This window comes from Lepidochelys olivacea (genome assembly GCF_965140295.1).
Source record: "Lepidochelys olivacea isolate rLepOli2 genome assembly, chromosome: 3".
NCBI lineage: Eukaryota > Metazoa > Chordata > Testudines > Cheloniidae > Lepidochelys > Lepidochelys olivacea.
The window spans coordinates 45,545,459-45,565,628 of record NC_140413.1 but is presented as its reverse complement, the minus strand read 5'-3'; the positions used below and the strand labels follow the sequence as shown (position 1 = coordinate 45,565,628).

General features: G+C 40.0%; 1 protein-coding gene across 1 annotated transcript in view; it reads right to left on the bottom strand.

The window, feature by feature from the left end:
* AGPAT5 (1-acylglycerol-3-phosphate O-acyltransferase 5) overlaps positions 1-20,170 on the bottom strand; it is a 120,348-nt gene that overhangs the window by 72,559 nt on the left and 27,619 nt on the right. Inside the window, exons 2-3 of the mRNA XM_084624310.1 lie at positions 11,595-11,664; positions 8,001-8,116 (exon numbers count right to left, since the gene is read on the bottom strand). Of these exons, the coding sequence (XP_084480436.1) occupies positions 8,001-8,116; positions 11,595-11,664 (186 nt within the window). The remainder of the gene's footprint in view (positions 1-8,000; positions 8,117-11,594; positions 11,665-20,170) is intronic.

Here is a 20,170-nt window from a genome sequence, read left to right as displayed (position 1 = left end):
CTTTGGAATGGAAAGCTTTTGATTCATCTGTCTGCACTTTGTCTATAGTTTGCTGACAGCCAGTGCTATGAAGTTCTTATTTTGAGACATGCATATGTTGTTGAAGTTAAGAGTCCTATCAACTTGAGATAGAACATTACCCTTTGAGAGTGCCAAGTTTCTACTGCTGATTTTACATTCAGGAACCTCTCTTGAGAAAGAAGTACTCTGCTTATCTCAGAGTCTAACAGAGATAAGATTTACTAACTGATTTGTTAGAGTGACTTCTTAGGGTTTATCATGAAACCATATTTCTGAAGAGAGTACATGTGCAGAAGACAGCATTACAAAAATGTTCCTTTAATGACACTTTTATTAGTCAATCCTCCAAATAAGGGTGTACGAGAATTCCCTCTCTTCTCAGGTGAGCTGCTACTGCTGATTGATATTTTGAGAATACTATGCGGGCAGCATAACGTCCAAATGGAAGGATCCTGTACTGGAAGTAGTCCTCTCCCACTAAGAAACGACGGTATTTGCAATAAGAACAACAGGAAATATGGAAATGCCTGTCCTTTAAATCATGAGCTGCAAGCCAATCTTTCAAAGTGAGGGTATGACAGAGGCTAGGGTAGCATACAGAAACAAGATGTCTTGATGAAAGTATTGAACTTCTTGAGGTTTAATATAAGGCAAAGGCTTCCACCTTTTATTTTGTGTCACAAGGAGAGATTGTGAGAGACCAAAGTGCCATGAATACCCAAGACTTCTGCAATAGCAGGGACTTGATTAGGAGAGAGATGCCCAGATGATCCCAGCATATGAACCATGCCCACTGCTTCAAAGGAAGGCCAAAACAAACAAACAAAACAAACAACCACCAAACCCCCAAAGTCCCAGCCAATCTGACATGGGAAAGTTGCTTCCCAACCTGAAATCTGGCAACCTGTTATAACCCTGAGCATGTGAGCAAGACACACCAGTCCAACATATAGAAAAAGGATTCTCTGTACCACCTCAGAGCACTAGTCCGAACCATTTATTATCCTGTCTCCTGCTCTGGCCAGTCTCTGCTTAAGAGGAAGGCTAAATAAATCAGCTTAGACTACACCTAGCCAATTGTGTACTGGAGAAAAAATTCTTTCCTGACCCCTCTAGGCAACCAGTGGAAGTCCTGGAGCATGAGGACCATCTACTTCACAGCAGGATCGTGATACTGATATGACTCATGTTTACAAAGCCTTTTGTGGCCCTCAAGTGATTGGTATTATGTTAGTGTAAGACACTATTATTTTATTCAGTTTTACTGTTATATAAGCGTGCAGGTTTATTTTAAATTACATGATAAACTTTTTTTTAGAAGTACCATCTCAAGGATTGAGTGATGCAGGTTCTATGGGGTGCAGTACATATTATCTCCTCTTTAGCCCTATTTTGAGGAGAGCTAGAATCTCTGATCTCAAAAGGTTCCTGTGAGAGGGAAGGAGAGTTGGTGACCATGAGTTGGTTGAGTTCAGGATCCTGACACAGGGAAGAAAGGTAAGCAGCAGGATACGGACCCTGGACTTCAGGAAAGCAGACTTCGACTCCCTCAGGGAACGGATGGCCAGGATCCCCTGGGGGACTAACTTGAAGGGGAAAGGAGTCCAGGAGAGCTGGCTGTATTTCAAGGAATCCCTGTTGAGGTTACAGGGACAAACCATCCCGATGAGTCGAAAGAATAGTAAATATGGCAGGCGACCAGCTTGGCTTAACGGTGAAATCCTAGCGGATCTTAAACATAAAAAAGAAGCTCACAAGAAGTGGAAGGTTGGACATATGACCAGGGAAGAGTATAAAAATATTGCTCGGGCATGTAGGAATGAAATCAGGAGGGCCAAATCGCACCTGGAACTGCAGCTAGCAAGAGATGTCAAGAGTAACAAGAAGGGTTTCTTCAGGTATGTTGGCAACAAGAAGACAGACAAGGAAAGTGTGGGCCCCTTACTGAATGAGGGAGGCAACCTAGTGACAGAGGATGTGGAAAAAACTAATGTGCTCAATGCTTTTTTTGCCTCTGTCTTCACTAACAAGGACAGCTCCCAGACTGCTGCGCTGGGCATCACAACATGGGGAGTAGATGGCCAGCCCTCTGTGGAGAAAGAGGTAGTTAGGGACTATTTAGAAAAGCTGGACGTGCACAAGTCCATGGGGCCGGATGAGTTGCATCCGAGAGTGCTAAAGGAATTGGCGGCTGTGATTGCAGAGCCATTGGCCATTATCTTTGAAAATTCGTGGCGAACGAGGGAAGTCCCAGATGACTGGAAAAAGGCTAATGTAGTGCCAATCTTTAAAAAAGGGAAGAAGGAGGATCCTGGGAACTACAGGCCAGCCAGCCTCACCTCAGTCCCCGGAAAAATAATGGAGCAGGTCCTCAAGGAATCAATCCTGAAGCACTTACATGAGAGGAAAGTGATCAGCAACAGTCAGCATGGATTCACCAAGGGAAGGTCATGCCTGACTAATCTAATCGCCTTCTATGATGAGATTACTGGTTCTGTGGATGAAGGGAAAGCAGTGGATGTACTGTTTCTTGACTTTAGCAAAGCTTTTGACACGGTCTCCCACAGTAATCTTGTCAGCAAGTTAAAGAAGTATGGGCTGGATGAATGCACTATAAGGTAGGTAGAAAGTTGGCTAGATTATCGGGCTCAACGGGTAGTGATCAATGGCTCCATGTCTAGTCGGCAGCTGGTGTCAAGTGGAGTGCCCCAGGGGTTGGTCCTGGGGCCGGTTTTGTTCAGTATCTTCATAAATGATCTGGAGGATGGTGTGGATTGCACTCTCAGCAAATTTGCAGATGATACTAAACTGGGAGGAGTGGTAGATACGCTGGAGGGCAGGGATAGGATACAGAGGGACCTAGACAAATTGGAGGATTGGGCCAAAAGAAATCTGATGAGGTTCAATAAGGATAAGTGCAGGGTCCTGCACTTAGGACAGAAGAACCCAATGCACCGCTACAGACTAGGGACCGAATGGCTAGGCAGCAGTTCTGCGGAAAAGGACCTAGGGGTGACAATGGACGAGAAGCTGGATATGAGTCAGCAGTGTGCCCTTGTTGCCAAGAAGGCCAATGGCATTTTGGGATGTATAAGTAGGGGCATAGCGAGCAGATCGAGGGACGTGATCGTTCCCCTCTATTCGACATTGGTGAGGCCTCATCTGAGTACTGTGTGCAGTTTTGGGCCCCACACTACAAGAAGGATGTGAATAAATTGGAGAGAGTCCAGCAAAGGGCAACAAAAATGATTAGGGGTCTGGAACACATGACTTATGAGGAGAGGCTGAGGGAACTGGAATTGTTTAGTCTGCAGAAGAGAAGAATGAGGGGGGATTTGATAGCTGCTTTCAACTACCTGAGAGGTGGTTCCAGAGAGGATGGTTCTAGACTATTCTCAGTGGTAGAAGAGGACAGGACAAGGAGTAATGGTCTCAAGTTGCAGTGGGGGAGGTTTAGGTTGGATATTAGGAAAAACTTTTTCACTACGAGGGTGGTGAAACACTGGAATGCGTTACCTAGGGAGGTGGTAGAATCTCCTTCCTTAGAAGTTTTTAAGGTCAGGCTTGACAAAGCCCTGGATGGGATGATTTAATTGGGGATTGGTCCTGCTTTGAGCAGGGGGTTGGACTAGATGACCTCCTGAGGTCCTTCCAACCCTGATATTCTATGATTCTATGAGAGTATGATTGGAAGGATGGATTTTTTTTTTTTTAAATTGTATTGAATATCTTCTACAGACAATCTCTAAAATACACTTGTCCATAGGTAAGGCTAAGTTTTTGTCATGGCTATTTTTAGTAAAAGTCAGGGGCAGGTCACAGGCATTAAAGAAAAAATCATGGAAGCCTTTGACCTTTTGACTTTTTCTAAGAATATCTATGACAAAATGGGGAGCTCAGCTGTGGGATCGGCACACTGCCTATAGAGGCTGGGCAGCTGCAGAGGCCTGCTCCCAGCTCTGGTTGAATTTATGGCGTGGTCCCCCTGCAGTGGCCAGGAGCTCCTGCCTCCCATGGGGGCCGGGAGCTATGGGGGACCCTGCAGCTCCTGGCTGAATTCACGGAGGTCGCTGGAAGTCATGGATTCTGTGACTTCTGTGAGCTCCATAAAAAAATCGTAGCCTTATCCATGGTTATAAAAGTCCAACAGTGCAAAAAAATTATATAGCCAGTCCTCAAATGGAGGGGCGTGAACCTGGATTAAGACTGGATCAGAGCTCTTGGGTCTTAGATCACAAAGTTGACATACTGCCCAATAACATAGCTACTCAAGATGCCTGGTTGCCCCTTGATCTCAGTTTGAAGCTCTTTTTTTTTGGTTTAGAAAACTGCCAAAGAGGCTGTTGCTGGTGATTTTACTGTCTCCTTTGCGTAAGGTAAGAAGACAATCAAGGGTAGTGTTGTCTTTGGTATTTAAAACCTAGTACTTGTGGCCTTTTCCAGATGCCCAACTAACTGGCAGTATATCTATTTTCCATCTTTTACAGAAACTCATCAGTGCTGGTTCCCAATGGTCCTCCTCCTTTAAAAGGAAGATCCTCCACCTTAGCTCTATAGAGGCAGTCCCAAAAATTTAAGCCAAGCAGACCTTCTGATAGAAATCGTAGTAGCTACAGCTCTAGTTGCTGCATCTGAAGTCAATAGATGCTATCAAGGCATGTCATGCTACTCAGAGACCTTCTGTTATGATAGCATGTTTTCTCTGTTCATTCAGGAGCAAGTCAATAAACACTGACATTTTCTTCCGAAGATGGCATTGTTAGTGCACTGTGGCTTGGTAATTCATGGAATTTAACTTAATGTGGAAGATGAGAAGACTTTTCTTCCCAATAAATTCATTTTCTTTCTATTTTTATCTGAGGAAATAGAGTGTACTAATCCACCCTTAGGTCTCTGAACAGCAGCTTCTACTACCAAAGAGTCTGAAAAATCCTCTTTCGGTAAATATTCATATAATTTGTCCATCTTTTTAGACACTGGCTAAACTGAGGATGGACTTGCCCAAATGAGCTTTGTGGGTTGCAGAAGCCCACATAGTATTAGAAGTGATATTCTGTTTGAAGAGTAAGAGCCACACTTAGCATGTTGCTCTCCAAAAAAAAGCATAAAAAGCGAGCATAAATTCAATGGAGCATTAACTCCGCATTACTTGTTCTGTCACTCCACCTCAGAAGGGAATCACAAAACCACTACAGGCTGATAGCCAGTTGAGGCATGGCTACTTACCCAGACAAGCAGTGATGGCTAGTAGGGGACTAGAAGGAAGCATAGAAAAAAGAGTATATAATATTTTTTGCTAAATTTTTCCCAAAATTCTCTGCTGACTTTTTATCCAGCATGGTTGCATTTTAGTGGAGAAGGACTGGGCAGAAACTGTTCTGCAGACCCACACAAAAACACTAAGGACAACTTTAGATACACAGATTTTATATTTTTAGCTAACAGAACAATCCTGTGCCATAGCAGATGAATGTAAGGCGCTTCTTTGTTTGTTACCATTAGAAATACATATTTAAAAAAAGGAATTTGTTAGCTATGCAGTCATCGATAAATCCAGTTTCCTAATTTATATTGAATTTCTACTGTATTTGCTTTTGAATAATATCAAAATATATGTGTATGTCTCAAAAACAGATTTCTGGAGGTCCATAAGCACAGTGTCTATATTTTCAATTTTTCCCTCTGTACTTTAAAACATGTTTCTAGCTCAACAATGAACTATGTTTACAAATATGTTTCCTTAGCGCCTGAATTCTGCACAACTGAGTAGCCAAAATATGTGTATATTCCAAACAGGATGTTTACCTGAGGTAGGGAATATAAATTCCATGAGTATTCCGTAAGTACATATCACTGGAAAGTTTTAGTGGAGTGTGAGTGACATCACTGACAGAGCATCAACAGGAAGAGGAGGAAGTGTTTTATGTTTTTGCAGTGTTTGGTGTGATAAAGACAATAAAAATACCTAATAGCTTGCACTACAGTCCTGGTGTATCCCTTTTCAGTCATTTAAACACATTTTCTTTAATACACACCCAACACTAGTGTCTGTAAACAGTCTTCCATTTGTGTCCCTGGATTAGTAATATATCCATCTCTGTTTAATGTCTTTAATTGTGTGAAAAATATTGTGGGGCACACAAAACTACACTGGTTTAATTAATAACTATGTTCTGTATAAAAGTGTAGCCTACATTTACACTAATTTCCAGAGGAACAGTCTATTAACAGTCAGTATAGTAGTCAGGAAGTTGAACACAGAATATTCCAGCGAGCCATTGCAAGATTTTGGAAATAACAAAAATAACTTTGGATACCTAGTGACAGTGGATGCAATAGAGAACCTGAATTGTTAGCATTATAATAAAAGCAGAATTAGACCACCAGAGACATAGTGACTATATGCAAGGGAAACAATAGTGCTCTTTCCACAAATCATAGTCTCTCCTTGCACTCTGCAAGGCAGAGGAGAAATAAAAGAGCATCAGAAACTGTCACTTTGGTTTGGGGGCTTAAGTGGGTAGGGGAGGGAACACAGAAGGAAGGGTCACTGTCTCCACAGCACATTCTCCCCTGTTCTCAGGACCCAACAGAAGCCCCTTCACTGGAGCACCACAGGGTTTGGGCTCTGTGCGTATTGAGTTGAGTGGAGCAAGGAAGCAGATACCTTCTGTGGCATGCTCCCATCCATACCCACAGGGTGTTTGAGAATTGATGCTTGCTCCAAGCAGCACTGATTTTGAGTAAACCATCTCTACAACTACTAGTCCCAAGCTATGGAGATGCCAGCCACTGGCAGTAGTTACAGTTCAACCTCAGTTATGACCAGAGTTATGAAATAATCAGTGAACCACATGCCTCATTTGAAACTGGAAGTACGCAGTCAGGCAGCAGCAGAGACCAAAAAGAGCAAATACAGTGCAGTATTGTGTTAAACATAAACTACTAAAAAAAAATAAAGGGAATGTTTAAAAAAAGATATGACAAGATAAGGTAACTGTTTGTGTGCTTGCTTCATTTAAATTAAGATGGTTAAAAGCAGCATTTTTCTTCTGCATAGTAAAGTTCAATGCTGTATTGAGTCAATATTCAGTTGTAAACTTTTGAAAGAACAAATGTAACGTTTTGTTCAGAGTTATGCACATTTCAAAGTTACAAACAACCTCTGTTCCCAAGGTGTTTGTAACTCTGAGGTTCTACTATACTAAAGGAGCCATGCTGTCATGCGGGAGAGGTTGGCCTAGACACTTGTGCAGAACCACTAGTCCGTTATTGGTGTAATGAGATCTGTGCAGCTCTCATGACACCTGCAGGTTAAGGTGACCCTGACCATTCTGTAGTGGCAATAGCATGAAGGCAAACATCAACCTCCCTTGACAAAATGATTGAGAGAATATTCTCCCAGTTCTCCTCTCTTACTGGTTTTACATCAGTATTACTCCATTGTCTCCAATGAAATTACCCCCAATTTACAGAAGTATGAAAGGAGAATCAGGCTCTTACACATTGACAAGCACACATATGTAAATATCTGAAAAAGAGAACAAGTGTAAAGGACCCCAAGTTAGACACCACCTCTAAATTTTGCCCCATGATTTTAATTTTGATATTACTCTAAAACACAGTATTTTGTTAATTAGAAATATTAGTTAAAAAAGCTGAATCGATCCTCTGATAAACAGCTGTTTTTTACATCAATGTTAGATAAATGTTCAAATGTACACACTTCTGAATGAGACCAAGTAATTTTCTTCTTAAAATAAAGGCACACCAAGAAAATTTCAACTCATTGCTACTGCTTTTGGACAAGTAGTATTAGAAATACACAGTAAAGAAGATAATAAATTTTACGCTACCTGTGCAAACAGTAGGAAAAACAAACAAACAAACAAACAAACAAACAAACAAACAAACAAACAAACAAACAAACAAACAAACAAACAAACAAACAAACAAACAAACAAACAAACGGGAGTTACCTGAGAAAAATACCACCCATACAAGGGAAGCCATTTTAACCCATCTTTCAAAACGTATCGGACATGTCCCAGAGCATTCTGTCTGATTGCCAACATGTCTGCAACAATCCAGTCAACTGCAAAGACAAAAATCCAGAACTCTTTAGTCAAACTAGGCCTCAAATATCCCTGAGGAAACAAAAAACATTTTGTACATAGGATAGTAGTAAAGTGCTTCTGAAACAGTAATTATGCTTCTGATGTTCATAACAGAAATCTTATGAGAGGAAAAAAGCATGTAGTAAACACTCAAGATAACTGATATTTTTCAATGGCAATACGAAGAAATCTTCCCAGAATCATGTCTATTTGTTACTTCCTTGTCAACTTTTCCCGACACATTAATTACTCCTGTTCATTCATAACTTTAAATATTTCATTCCAAGAGATGGGTGTTGGGGTTTTGTTTGTTTTTTAGTTTTACAGAATCATAGAAATGTAGGACTGGAAAGAACCTTGATAAATCATCTAGTCCTTCCCATACAGTGAGGCAGGACTAAGTTTTGTCTAGACCGTCTCTGACAGATGTCTGTCTAACCTGTTCTTAAAAATCTCCAATGACAAAGATTCCACAACCCCAAGTAATTTTTTCCTAATATCTAACCTAAATCTCCCTTGCTGGAATTTAAGCCCATTACTTTTCGTCCTATCCTCAGTGGATAAAGAGAACAATTTATCACCCTGCTCTTTACAATCTTTTATGTACCTGAACATTGTTATCATGTCCCTCCGCCACAGTCTTTGAAAAAAATGGGGTTTAATCTGGAGAAGCAATCTTTCCTCATAGGTCATGTTTTCTAGACCTTCAATCTTTTTTGTTGCTCTTCTCTGGACTTTCTCCAATTTGTCCGTTATCTTTCCTGAAGTGTGGTGTCTACAACTGGACACAGTACTCCAGTTGAGGCCTTATTAGTGCTCAATAGAGTGAAAGAATTACTTCTTGTGTCCTGCTTACAATGCTTCTGCTAATACATCCCAGAATGTTTATTTATTTATTTTTAAACAACAGTATTACAGTGTAGACTCCTATTTAGTCTGTGATCCACTATAACCCCCAGATTCTTTTCTGCAGTACTCCTTCCCAGGCAGTCATTTCCCATGCATGGACAGCACTTCACTACATCTTTAACAAGAAAAAAAAATTTAGTTCCAGATCCAAAAACTTGGTGACACTTGAAATTTTGTCATCAATTACCTGCAAAGATTAAGGGGCTGATCTTGCACAAGCATAACTTTATGCATGCAAGTAGCCACATTGACTTAAATTCTATAAAGTTTGAGTTCACGTGGATTCCCAAAACTGTGTAGAAATAACACAGTGGGCGGTATCTGGTCTTTATGAAGATAACTGTAGTGGAGATTTCAGAAAGTGGTCACTGAAAGAGGGGCATTCCTAATGGGGCAGAGTTAAGGTTGAGATACATTATCTGTGGTACACAGCGATTGAGCTAGTGGTGAGGTGTATCTTTCTGGGTGGAAGAACAGACAGTACGTACTGTTACTTAACTTTTTGTTTCTTTGTTGTTGAAGATTTGCATTAGGCATGTTGCTTGCAATAACCTTACATGACACTCATTTTGTGTGTATGGTCACGTGCATACACAAATTACATCTTTCTGAAAAACCTTGCATCAGAATCCATTTCCATACTGGCAACTTCTTACATGTCCCACAGTATGGAAAGCAGACATCGGATAACAATCATCTTATTTTAATATGTTAAACATTACAGTCAATATATTTTAAAGGGGCCTTGCCTGTTTTCCGGTTTCATTGATAAACTGAAAGTCCAATTTGTGGCATTTAGGCATGTACCTCTGCAATTTGCTCGTACAAAGAGCCATCAGGCGCACTGAATTTATCAGGAAATTTTGTTTTAGGTTACTAGTTTTCTCTACCATGTATGAAAAACATATTTTCCTCTCCTCCAAGCCTGGAAGGTCCCCTACTTTGTATGTCCCTACTCAAGCTTGAGAGATTCCCTCACTTCCTTGCCATTTAATTTTTTCTTCTTTATGACCCCTACCTCTGAGGACACCATGGATTTCTCCTTTGGAGTCCTTCATTGCTGCTTTTTAGATCAGCTGCAAAGACCAATGATCAATAGCGCAAAACACTTATCTAAAGCAAGAACAGACTTTGTCAAATCAATCAAAAGAAATACAGTGGCATCACTCCAGTGGAGGGCCTTTAGCTCTGGAACTTGCTGCTCTCCCTAGGTTGCCAAAGCCAGATTCCATTGATCTTCAGAGCACAGTGCAAGACTGTTTTCTCCTGGGCTTTTGCCTAATGGGGGCATTTAAGGGGTGCTATATAATTTAAATGATGGGTGAGACTCTTCCAGAGTTGACAATGATCAACAAGTTAGGTACAGAATCATTACTGTTGATCATTGCCCAGACACCATGCTGTAGACAGCTTCATGAATACATTTCATTCAATTTAGAATAAATAAAAAGCTCTCATACAGAAGGTCTGAGCACCCAGCCAATCCTTTAAAGTTACAAAAACAAAATGCAATATTGTCAGTTCACCCCTGTACCGAGCAGCACCACATAAATCAAATACCAACACCCCCACATATCAGCCAACTGTACACCTAAATCCTCTGAGGAAAGCTAAAACAAATGGACCATAAATCACATAAGTTTGTAGGTACCAATTCTTAGCTGTAGTTTTCAGTGGGATTTCTCACTCAACCTTTGTTTGAGGAGGTGCACAGACTCAATCAAATGTTTAGCAGGGAGGTAACTGAACCTTTATCCTTGAGTTACAAGTGGTATCTGTCTTCCCTGTAGAGAAATCCAGACATAAGGAAACTTGGATGAGCAGAGCTGAACCATGTTACCTTATAATGCATAGCAGATTGGACTAAAAGGCTTACTCCTCTAAGGTGCTGAGTGCCTTCACTGAAGTCAATGGAAGTTAAGGTACTCAGGACCTGATCCTGAAAGGTGCTTGAGAGAGGAAATCATTTCAGGAGTTTTTCTTGCTGAATTTAGCTGCCTCCTCATCCCATCCGTTTACGGTGCATATTGGTTTTTAGAGTTTAAATGTTATGACTTACATTTTGTGGTAATTCAGATAGGGCTGAGCCTTGCAAGGTGCCAAGTGCCTCTCATTAGCTGAAAGCAGTGCTGAATAGGATCATATGCAAAGACACTTTGCAGGTTCAGGTCCAGAAACACCAACAGAAATTTAAAGCACAGGTTCTGATGTGAAGATTATATTTGTCTGGACTCACATTAGCTAATAATCTGAGTTAACAATCTGTGACACCCTCCTTTTAAGAAACTAATTTAAGAAATAAGTGGCTATAATACACATTTTCAAGGTCAGTTTATAACTTTCTGTTAAAAAAAAAATCTCCTACTTTGTTGCTAAGGTTGTTTTTAAAAAATACAGATTACATAAATACTACCGAGATTTAGCTAAAACATATTTACTATCTATACTTTAAGATTATTCAGAGGAATGGCATGACCAACAGCTTTAAAATTCTGTTTTTCTATCTTTCAGTTAAAAAAAAAAAATGCAAACAAATGAGATACAAACCTGTACACTGATGATTTGATAAATACACTACATTTTCTTTATTTTTTGGCAAATCCCCATAGATTATAATCTAAAAAAAGAAATAAAACATTACTTCATTATTTACATTCATTACTTCAATTAATAAAGAGACTTAATGAACAATAAGCAACAGAACTTCTCAGCCAGTTACCACCATTAACTAAAATAACCTCTAATGAGATCTTATCAGGACCCATTATGTGTATACTCTAGTTCCAAATGGTGAGTAATGTCTATAAGCCGCTTCTGAAGTAAGAAAGATATTTCCTTATTTGAGTCTCAATCCTGCCACTGGATCCAGGAAGGCAGATCCTTATGCCCATGCGATTCATAAATTCATAGCATTTCAGGCAAAAAAAGGACCATTATATCACCTAGTCTGACTTCCTGGATTACACAGGACACACAATTTCACCCAACTACCCCTACACTGAGCCCAATAACCTGTGCTTGACTAATGCATATCGTCCAGAAAAGCATCCAGTCTTGACTTGTAGACATCAAGAGATGGAGAATCCACCATTTCCCTTGGTAGTGCGTCCCAATGTTAAAAATGTGTGCTTAACTTCCAATTTGAATTTGTCTGGTTTCTGCTTCCAGCCACTAGTTCTTGTTATGCCTTTTTCTGCTAGACTAAAGAGTATGTTAGTACCTGGTATTTTCTCCCTGTGAAGGTATTTATGCAATCAAATCACCTCTTCATCTTTTTGATAAGCGAAACAGATTTAGATCTTTAAGCTCTCGCTGTACGGCATTTTCTCCAGCCCTCAAATCACTTTTGTGGTTCTTTTCTGCACTTTCTCTAATTTTTCAATATTTTTGCTCTGTATAAATGCCCTGTCATCATTATGGTACCACTCCACCAATCTTTGCATCATCTGCTATCAACTCTGATTTTATGCTTCCAGATCATTGATGAAAATGTTGAATAGCATTAGGCCTGGGACTAATTGCTACGGAGCCCCATTAGAGACAACCCCATTAAATCATGATTCCCGAATGACAGCTTTTTGAGATCTGTCAGTTAGCTAGATTTTAATCCATTTAATGATCTTGTACAGTGCTAATTTTTTAATCAGAATGTTGTTTGATACTAAATGAAATAGCTAATAAAAGTCTAAGTATATTACATTTAAGCAGTTCCCTTTATCAACCAATCTCAACAAAGAATAAAATAAGGTTTGACAAGACTATTTTCCATAAATCCATGTCCACTGACAATTATATTCCTATCCTCCAATTCTCTATCAATTAAATTGAATGCAGGCTCCTGTATCAACTTTTCTATTATTTTGCCTCAGAATAATGTCAAGCTAACCACTGGCGTACATTTATCTGGGTCAACCCAGCACTTCTTGTACATTGGCACAACATTTGCACTCTTCCACTCCCTCGTATTTGCCCGGTACCCCAAGATTTATTAAAAATTATCAGTGGGCCAGAGATCTCCTCATATAGCTCTTTTACGACTCTTGACTGCAAGTTATCTGGGCCTGTTGATTTAAAAATGTTTATTCCTAGTAGATGTTGTCTAACAGACACCTTAGTTACTAATTGACTGGAAAGTACTTAATACTTATATGATAGGAGTACATCATCCCACTTCTTTCCAAATACAGAACAGAAATATTTATTGAATATTTCTGCCTTTTCTGCATCATGACTAACAACTTTACCATCTCCGTCTAGTGATGGAACTCTTCCATTGCTAGGATCTCTTTTGTTAACAACAAACTTTATAAAACACACGCAACCATCTCTTCTTATTGTTGTTACCCCTGCCAGCCAGGGATTTTTCCCTGTTATCTTTAGCTTTCCTTACACATTTTCTGCACTTCATGACTTCTACTTTACACTGACTGTTACATCTTTCCCCTTTTTTCCATTTGTTATATATTGTTTTTTCATAGCTAATTGCTGCCTTTACTGTAGCACTGAAACAGGATGAGCTTTTAGCCAAAGATGTCCTCTTTTATTAATTGTGGCATCGTGCTTTTTGGCCATTTGATAAACTTAAAAGAAACTGCCAATTTTGATTCACATTTTTTGGTCTCAATTTTTTCCCCCCAAACAATTCTATTGATAATTTTCCTCAGTTTTGGGAAAATAGCCCCCCTGGGACTGCCACCTGATATGCCAAGACTACTTCTGCCCCGCTTTCCCTGGCAGCTTGGGACTCCAGCACCCTGTCTTGCTGAGCCAGACACGCCAGTCTGCTCCAACACAGACCCAGGGTCTGATCCATGTGCCCCAAAGCTGCAGACTTGATTGAAAGCAACTTAAGAAGTGGTGCTGCCTTTAACACTCAGATGCCCAACTCCCAATGGCGTCCAAACCCTAAATAAATCCATTTTACCCTGTGTGAAGCTTATACAGGGTAAAACTGAATACAGATAAAAGCTCACCCTCAGAGATGTTTCAATAAGTTTCTTTTACAGACTGGACACCTTTCTAGTCTGGGCACAATCCTTTCCCCTGGTACAGCCCTTGTTCCAGCTCAGGTGGTAACTAGGGGATTTCTCATGATGGCTGCCTCACTTTGTTCTGTTCCACCCACTTATATATCTTTTGCATAAGGCGGGAATCCTTTGTCCCTCTCTGGGTTCCTACCCCCTCCTTCTCAATGGAAACCACCAGGTTAAAGATGGATTCCAGTTCAGGTGACATGATCACATGTCACTGTAAGACTTCATTACCCACTTGCCAGCACACCCGTATACAGGAAGGCTTACAAGTGAAACAGAGCCATCTAGATTGTCCTGGTTAATGGGAGCCATCAAGATTCCAAACCACCATTAATAGCCCATACTTTGCATAATTACAATAGGCCCTCAGAGTTACATTTTATATTTCTAGTTTCAGATACAAGAGTGATACATTTATACAAATAGGATGACCACACTCAGTAGATTATAAGATTTGTAATGATACCTTACAAGAGACCTTTTGCATGAAGCATATTCCAGCTACATTATATTCACACTCATTAGCATATTTTTATAAAATCATATAGAGTGCGGCACAGTCCTCTTTTATTAATTGTGGCATTGTGCTTTTTTGGCCATTTGATAAACATTTAAAAGAAACTGCCAATTTTGATTCACGTTTTTGGTCTCAATTTTTCCCCCCCAAACAATTGTATTGATAATTTCCCTCAGTTTTGGGAAAATAGGCCCTTTGAAACACTCAATATATAGTACTGGTTCGGACTGTCCTCTGCCCATATTGAATGTAATCAGGTCATGAGAAACCACCAACTTCCATAATAAAACTGTCTCAAAGCATTTTTCTGTGGATTAGCTTTAGTTCTTGGCTCTTATGAACAGACGTCTCTGTTCAGGCCCAGGGAAGTTTGCCACACTTATTTTAAACTTTCTTATTCATAATCCCTGTAACCATTATTTTTTAAACTATGTTACATACACGTTAAGCTCCTCTACTACTAAAGACAGAGAAAACATAGAAAATACTGGACTACTGCTTTAGTGGATTTATACACACAGACACAAATTACTTGATTACAATATCTGCAGAGAATTACATCAGTATATGGCAAAGAGACACGTCAAATTCAGGCCTGGCATAAATGGGTGTAACTCCCACTGAGTTGAAATTAGCCCAAGAGTCAGTACTCCAATTTAAAACGGTCTTTGTGATTTGAATGGTAGGACAGTCAACAATTCAAGGAAAATATCCAGAATGAAAGCCCTCCAAAACCTTCATGGAATTTGTCTGAACATTTTCTTATGTAAAGATTTCATAGATGCTGACGCCACAAAAGATCACTGTGCTAGTCTAGTCTGATCTCCTGCACAACCACAAATGATAAGACTTCCCTGAATTAAGGTTTTATCTAGAGAACATCATTTAGAAAAACATCCCATCTTGATTTTAAAAGTTGATGGAAAATTCACCACAAATCTTGGTAAACTGTTCCAATGGTTAATTACCTTAACTGATAAAAATCTACACCTAATTTCTAGTCCGAATGTGTCTAGCATCAACTTCCAGCCACTAGATCCCATTATACCTTTGTCAGCTACACAGAAAAGTCCATTATGAAATTTTTGTTCCCCATGAATTGTGATCAAGTCACCACTTAATCTTCTCTTGTTAAACTAAACAGTCTATCTCAATATGGTAGGTTTTTCAATTCTTTAATCATTCTTGTGGCTCTTTGAACCTTCTCCAATTTATCAACATTATTCTTGAACTGTAGACACCAGAACTGGACAGTATTCCAGCAGCAGTCACACCAGTGTAAATACAAAGAAGGTGTAATCTCCTCACTCTTATTTGCTATTCTCCTGTTTATACCATTCCAGGATCACATAAACCCGTTTGGCCACTGCATTACACTGGGCATTTTAAATTTTAATGCCAACTGTAGATATTACGCATTGTTCAGGAACAAAGCAACAGTTTAGGGGCCTGTTCCTACAAGTCATTTACAGGAATTCCACTGAAATTATAAATCATCTAGTTTGCGAAACAAAGCTTTGTCTTGTTAGTGTGGGAGCATAATGTAGTAAAATCTTATTTCATGGGCAATTTAGTGATAGAAAGGCAAGGGAGGTATCATTTGATTTGTAAAAATCCACAGAATCATAATTTCAACGGCGTCACCCTCTGCAGAGTGCTGGGGGGGACTTGCTGTCCCCCTGAGGCCCAGATCCAGATCCTCTGGTAGTTGGAAATGGATCAAGCTGGGTATTACTCAAAAGTCCTTTCTCCCATGAATGCAATGGTACCAAATGCGACAAGCCTAGAATAATTATGTAGCTATATATTTGAGAAGATTTTTTTTTAAATCAACTTTTTAAAACTATACTTTAACATAGGGATGGTTTGCTTACATAAAACAGGCATTGATCTTTGATAATTCTAGGGAAGTTAGCCTTGACATGTTGAACTGAAAATACTTATTCAAATCAAAGTCATCATCAGTGTTGTCTTAGTCTAGGGCACCACTGCTAGACACGTTGTCACACGGATTCTCACCCACATAGCATATCAGTGATTGTCTCAGCTATTCCGAGCATCTTCACAGCAAGAAAAGTCTTCGGAGGCTAATCAAATGCTTTCCAGAAAAAGATAATTTGGTCTTTCCAGCCAACCTTCCAGTAGTGTCATATCCTGAAAGGGTGTGGTAACATGGCAGTGTGGTGGCTTAAATGGTCCAAGTAATATGACCACATTGCTGAGGGATACCCAGCAATTCTGTTCTATAGCATTAGGCACAAAAAGAGTCTTGCAAAAGTCTTTGGTCGCATTTCATAGAGAGCACTAGAATACCTGTGTCTTGTGCAAAAAATCAATAATTTAGTAGCACCTCTCTCTGTGACACCGATGGCATGCAAGATAATTTTAGTGTCAGCCTACTCATGGGACCTACAAAGAAACTCCACAGAACAGTGTGAGGCAGCAACTTTGTTATGCCATGCAATGACAAAATTCTTTGCATGTTGGAGCAGTTTTTCCTGCAATGTATGTGGTTAAATCCTCATTCTTGTGAGAATGAGACAATAACTTCTTCATTGTGACATTGGAGATGTTTGTGGAGTCAATGATTTTGTAGTGGACTGGTGCAATCCCATGGAGTCTTTTGTTTCTGGTAATATTTTAATTGATTCTCCTGCATACATGTCAAACACAAAGTGGACTTTGTCATAAGTCCAGTATTTTCTCTGTTGCCTCATAATGAAGAATTCAGCCAATCTCAGAAGATTAACTTTTTCTGGATGGTCAAAAGCTTGTACCTCGTACCATCTATGATTGCTATGCTGAGAGACCTCTGTTGGCATAGGGTACTAGCCACACTGTCAGTAGGTGCTGGCTTAGGAAGACCATGCAAGATACACATTAGTTTGCTTTTCCCCAGGCATGTATGCAATGTTCTGTCACATTCAAACAGCAACCATGGGGCAAACAGTAACAATTGGCAGGATGCATCTGCTGGTCATTCACTCTTGCATTTTACATAGTGCCAAGTTAAAGGCTGACCATGTCGGAATGTAGCTTTCTCCTGAAAGGGTGTGTGGTATGCTATGTGCTGAGCATCTGGATCATTTGAGGATATGTCTTCTCTCTCTTCAGCTGATGGCCTACTCAATGATTTTTCACCCCTGGAATGTACCTGACTTCTGCACAATGATCAAGTGAAGTCAAGGTTAGTGAATGTTGAAAGCTCTACTATAATCAATTCAACTGCTGATTCATTGAAAACTGGACTTCTTGGCTTCAGAATTTTTGGACCTTGGCAGGAAAGTAAGCAAGCCATGAAGACAGGAAGCCCCTTCATGGAATGGTCTTTGCTGATCCAGACAGGACTTGAGACTGGGACAGGTCCCCCTTAATATGTTCCTGATAGCAGACCATAACTGAAGCACGAAAGTATGTTTGTCACCTGATGTATCTTCAAGGAAATCAGCACAAAATATAAACCCACCCTTGACGAGTTCTGGGGGAACTCACATCTCTCCATTCACTTCCATTCAGTGAAGAACCTCATTTGCAATTGCAGTCTCCAGGCGGACTACTTTGCTATAATCAATGGAGGAGCCAATCCTGTGCATAAGCTACACAAGCAATTTGCTATGGATTTTGGAACGAATTGTTAAGCCAACACCTACCTGTAGTAGTAATTATGCAGATCCCATACAGTTGTTGTGTACATGTTGGAAACTTATCTTTTGCTCAAACTCTCATATATGAGGCTTTGCAATAAAACGGCATCCTTGTGCTTCATTTGCTTACTGTCATACTTGATGGTGATGAAGTCACTGAGACTACCAATGCAAAACTTCAAATAATACAGGTCACACAATATTATTTCTTCAGTTTGCCATCAGTTATGAATCTCTGGAACTCCCATATATTACAAGACAAAATAGTTTTTCTTAAAAATTTAGCATCTGCAAACAGTCTTCATATTACTGTTGACATCAGCACTTTCTTCTGCTTTTGATAGGATCACCTATTTTGCAGTTTTTAAAGATATGCGCTGTGATTCATTTCTACAGATAGGATTGCTAAAAACTATATCCATATCTCACAGTTCATCTTCAATAAGTCCTTTAAGAGCCTCTCTGCTGAGCATTTGTTCCCCTTCAATCCCATACAAAACACATATTTCTCTGTTCTTAGCCTCTGTAACGGCCACCACCACCACTTTCCCATCCATTAGAGCCTCTGCGAGGCAATTTATGAACTCCAGCTGAGTTGCACAGTTTACAGTAAAAAAAACAGTTGTTATTTCTGTTGCTTTTTCCTTTGGGTGCAACACATTACATTTATTCTTGGCATAGCACATGATGTGATATGCAATGTTGTATGCATGTATGTCTTTTGAGTTAACGCACATACTTACTTTCCATGCAACATTCTTGTTAAGAGTGACTGCCTCATACAGTTTCTCATCTATCTCACATGTTGAAACTGTGCTCAGTGGATGCCATTGGGTTTCCAGCTTACTGCAGAAGAAGCAGGCATTCTTCTCTAAACCCATGTCATGGGACCTAATAGAAGGTGAGTCTTATGCACAGCTGGCATTCGTCCTGGCATTTTCAACTTTTTCCTGATGGATTTCCACTCCAACCTTGCCAAATTCAGTTTACGGGTGCACTTCTTACAGAATGTCAGAAGCCACTGAGCGTTGTGTTTAACCAGATCCTCCCCAGAAATAATCTCCAAAGATTCAACTAGTAGTCAGTACTGTTCGTCTCCCCATTGATGCCTAAAAATCATGAAGACCAAAGTAAAGACAAGGATTTTGTAATAAATTACTTTGGGATTGTAATTATATTATGTTATGTACTATATGTTATATAAATAAGTGCATACTTATTTGCAGAGGGATTTCAGTAATTTCTGGTTGGCTGTTGACGTTTTAACTGGTGCCCCATTATAACTCTTTTGGCATAATAAATCTGATAATACCACTGAGCCACTTTTTTTTCTTTTGGCCCATGATGGCAAATCAATTTATAGTAATCTGTTAAGCATTCAAAAAAATTAATCTGGTGTCATTTTAGGAGGCGATAAAGAACAGTTGAGGGCCTCAATCTAACTTTGTGAGGGCTGCATGTTTGATATGCCAGTGTCAGAGTATCATTTAAAAAAATGTTGATTTTTAAACATTTTCTTGAATATACATTTACATAATTGTTTAGGTTTGCCATGTTTGGTACCATTGTGTTCATGGGAGAAAGGGTTTTTAATAATACCCAAGTTGACCCATTTCTGATGACACTGTATTATCAAAATTTCCACCAACACCTAAGCTGCGTGGCCGCCCAGCAATCTATCAAATGCCATGCACTTCAGGTGCCCCTACCCCCACTGCTGCTCTGCTCCTGCCCTCCACCTTGGAGCCCCTGGCTAGCTGCTCCCAGGAGCCTTCTGCTTGCTGTGCAGAGCTGGGGGGCCAGGGAGGGGCACTGATGTCCTCCTCTGTACCCCATCTCCAGAGCGAGGGGGACAACATGACAAGGCTCAGGAGTGGGACACCGGACAGAGCTTGCTAGTGGCTGCTGCTGTGTCTGAACAAGCAGGGT